This window comes from Penaeus japonicus, unplaced genomic scaffold, assembly GCF_977035675.1.
Source record: "Penaeus japonicus unplaced genomic scaffold, GWHDUDI00000001_assembly GWHDUDI00000011, whole genome shotgun sequence".
In the NCBI taxonomy this organism is placed as follows: domain Eukaryota; kingdom Metazoa; phylum Arthropoda; class Malacostraca; order Decapoda; family Penaeidae; genus Penaeus; species Penaeus japonicus.
In genome coordinates, this window is record NW_028234413.1 from 9,087,146 (window position 1) to 9,090,671 (window position 3,526).

The 3,526-nt window shown below is 41.1% G+C and overlaps 1 protein-coding gene across 1 annotated transcript in view; it reads left to right on the forward strand.

Moving 5' to 3' along the window:
- Positions 1–519: 519 nt before the first annotated feature.
- Positions 520–3,526, forward strand: part of LOC147470952 (uncharacterized) — a 5,214-nt gene continuing 2,207 nt past the window's right edge. The window contains exons 1-2 of the mRNA XM_086541406.1: positions 520–1,176; positions 1,349–1,447. Of these exons, the coding sequence (XP_086397532.1) occupies positions 520–1,176; positions 1,349–1,447 (756 nt within the window). The remainder of the gene's footprint in view (positions 1,177–1,348; positions 1,448–3,526) is intronic.

Here is a 3,526-nt window from a genome sequence, read left to right on the forward strand (position 1 = left end):
ATATACATATATATGTTCACAGGTACATGTATATACATGTATTTACATATATATATACATTTACATACACTTTTATATATACATGTACGGTATATGTATATATACATATATGTATATAAACACACACACACTAACATATATATATATATATATATATATATATATATATATATATATATATATATATATATACATATGTACATATATACATATATATGTTCACAAATACATGTATATATATGTATCTATATATATATATATATATAAAAAAAAAAAAAAAAAAAAAATATATATATATATATATACATTTACATAAACATTTATATACACACACATATATATATATATGTATATATATTTATACAAATATATTTATATATATGTACATATATTTACTTATATATACACTCATACATAAAATGCAGCCACTGGACGTAGAAGCCACTGCGAGTTGGTGCCGGTCCCAAGCCCAGAGGGTTGCGACAGCAGGCAAGCGGCGTAAAACTAGCCAAATCAATGATGCGCGAAAACCAACAGAATACCATACTGGATCGGTCAGGGCCCAGGATAAAAACGGCCGCCACTGTTGCTGTGGGTCAGCAGGGTAGCAGTGGAAAATATGTGACTGTTAGCCAACCAAGAAAGAACAGAAGAGGTGGAAACCGTGTTAGAAGAAAGAGAGAGATGAAGAAAGAGGTAGATGTGAGGATAGGTACAATGAATGTGAGAACAATGACAGGAAAGAGCAAAGAGATTGTGGACATGATAGAGAGGAGAAAACTGGATGTTTTATGCTTACAGGAGCCAAAGTGGAAAGGGAGTAAGGCGAGGGATCTGAGTGCTGGTTACAAGCTATACTACCATGGTGAGAATGAAGCGAGGAATGGTGTCGGTGTGATGGTGAAAGGAATGCACACAAATGGTGTGTTGGAGGTGAGAAGGATAACAGACAGAATGATGAGTCTGAAGCTGGAGATAGATGGTGTTCTGCTAAATGTGGTGAGTGCCTATGCCCCACAGATGGGAAGTGACAGAGAAGAGAAAGAGGAGTTTTGGGAGAAGCTAGATGAAGCTTTTGAGTTGATTCCAAAGGAGGAAAGACTCATAATTGGTGCAGATTTTAACGGACATGTTGGTGAGGGAAACAGTGGAGACGAGAGTGATAGGAAAGTATGGGTATGGTGCACATAATAATGAGGGTCAAACCATTATAGACTTTGCCCATCGCATAAACATGGCTGTGATAAACATCTTTTACAGTAAGCGTGAATCACACAAGGTCACATACATAAATGGAGGTAGGCATACTCAGATTGATTACATCCTGTGCCGCAGAATGCATTTGCAGGGAGGCAGAGATTGTAAGGTCATTCCAGGTGAAAGTGTGGCAAAGCAACACTATGTAATCATTGGGAAAATGAGGCTGATGAGCCGAAGGAGAAGAGAGGTAAAGGTAGAACCTAGAATCAAGTGGTGGAGACTGCGAGAAAAAGACTTTGGAGCAAAATTTAAACTGGAGGTAGACCAGAAGATGAAGTGGGAGGAAGACAACACCTGGGTAGACTTATCAAATGTATTGCGGGAAACAGCAAAGGAATTGCTTGGTGTGACAACTGGGAAAAAGAAGGAATACAAGGAAACATGGTGGTAGAACGAAAAAAATACAGGAAGCTATTGCGAGAAAGAAAGAAGCGTGGAAAGAGTGGCAAAAAAGAAAAGATCTGAGAAGCAAGTTTTTGTACAAGGAAGCGAAGAACAAGGCAAAGGTGGCAGTAGTGATAGCAAAGAAAGAAGCAAGTGAGGAGATATATGAGAAGCTAGATACGAAAGACATGGTGTATAGAGTGGCAAAGCAGAGGGATAGAGAAGCAAATGACGTACAACAAATCAGACTGATAAAGGACGCTGAGGATACAGTGTTGACCACCGAGGAGGAGGTGCTGCAGAGATGGAAAGACTACTTTGAAGGCCTGATGAATGTTGAAAACCCCAGGGAAATGAGAGAGGAAAATGGGGTGATGGCAGAAGTAATGGTAGCAGGAATAACACAGGACGAGGTAAACAGGGCACTGAAAAAAGATGAAGATAGGCAAAGCTTTAGGACCAGATAACATTCCTATAGAAGCATGGATAAGCTGAAAAAGGCATGGGTTTCGGATATTTAAATCCTTGCAACAAAATCCTTGCAGGAGAGAGAATGCCAGACGAGTGGAGAAAGAGCACATTGATACCCATTTACTAGAACAAAGGAGATGCACAGGATTGCGGTAACTACCGGGGCATCAAACTAATGAGTCATACAGTGAAGTTGTGGGGAAGGGTGATAGACACAAGGCTAAGGAGCTGCTACAGAATCTGTGATGAACAGTTTGGCTTTATGCCAGGGATAAGTACCACAGATGCCATTTTTGCACTGCGAATGTTGATGGAGAAGTACAAAGAGGGACAAAAGCAAATGGATTGTGTGTTTATTGACCTGGAGAAGGCATATGCTAGAGTACCAAGAGAAGAACTGTGGCACTGCATGAGAGAGTCATCGATTCCAGAAGTGTATGTAAGGGTGGTGCAAGATATGTATAATGAGTGTATGACAGCAGTGAGAAGTGCAGTGGGTACTACAGAAGGGTTTAAGGTGGAAGTTGGATTACATCAGGGGTCAGCCCTGAGCCCGTTCTTGTTTGTTGTTATCATGGATAAGTTAACTAATGGCCTTAGGAAACAAGCGCCGTGGTCTATGATGTTTGCAGACGACGTTGTGCTATGTAGCGAAAGAAGAGAAGAAGCAGAGGAAGATCTGGAAAGGTGGAGACATGCACTGGAGAGGCGTGGCATGAAAGTCAGCAGAAGGAAGACTGAGTATCTCTGTGTAAATGAGAAGGAAGGAGATGGCAGAGTTAAAATGCAAAGGAAAGAGATCAAGAAAGTGAGTGAATTTAAGTATATGGGTTCAACAGTAGACTGTGAAGGATCTAGCAATTCTGAAGTTAAAAGGAGAATACAGGCAGGCTGGAGTGGGTGGAGAAAAGTGACGGGAGTTTTGTGTGACAGAAACATGCCAATAGGAGCGAAGGGGAAAATCTATAGGACGTGTGTAAGACCAGTAATGTTATATGGCATGGAGACAGTGCCAGTAACAAAGTTACAGGAGGCAAAGATGGAGGTGGCAGAGATGCGAATGTTGAGATTCACTCTGGGTCTTACAAGGAAAAAAACAGAACAAGGAATGAGACAGTGAGGGACATGCTAGCTACCAGAAAGCTTGGGGAGAAGTTAAGAGAGTGTAGACTGAGATGGTTTGGGCACGTGAAGAGAAGGGAAGGGAACTTCGTTGGCCGGAGAATGCTGCAGATGGCACCATCAGGAAAGAGACATAAAGGCAGACCGAAAAGGCGTTTTATGGACAACATCAGAGAAGATATGATGCTAGTAGGTGCTTCGGAGGAGGACACACAAGATAGAAAAAGACAGAGAAAGTTGACGCACTATGGCGACCCCTGATACAGGGATAAGCCGAAAGACAAAGAAG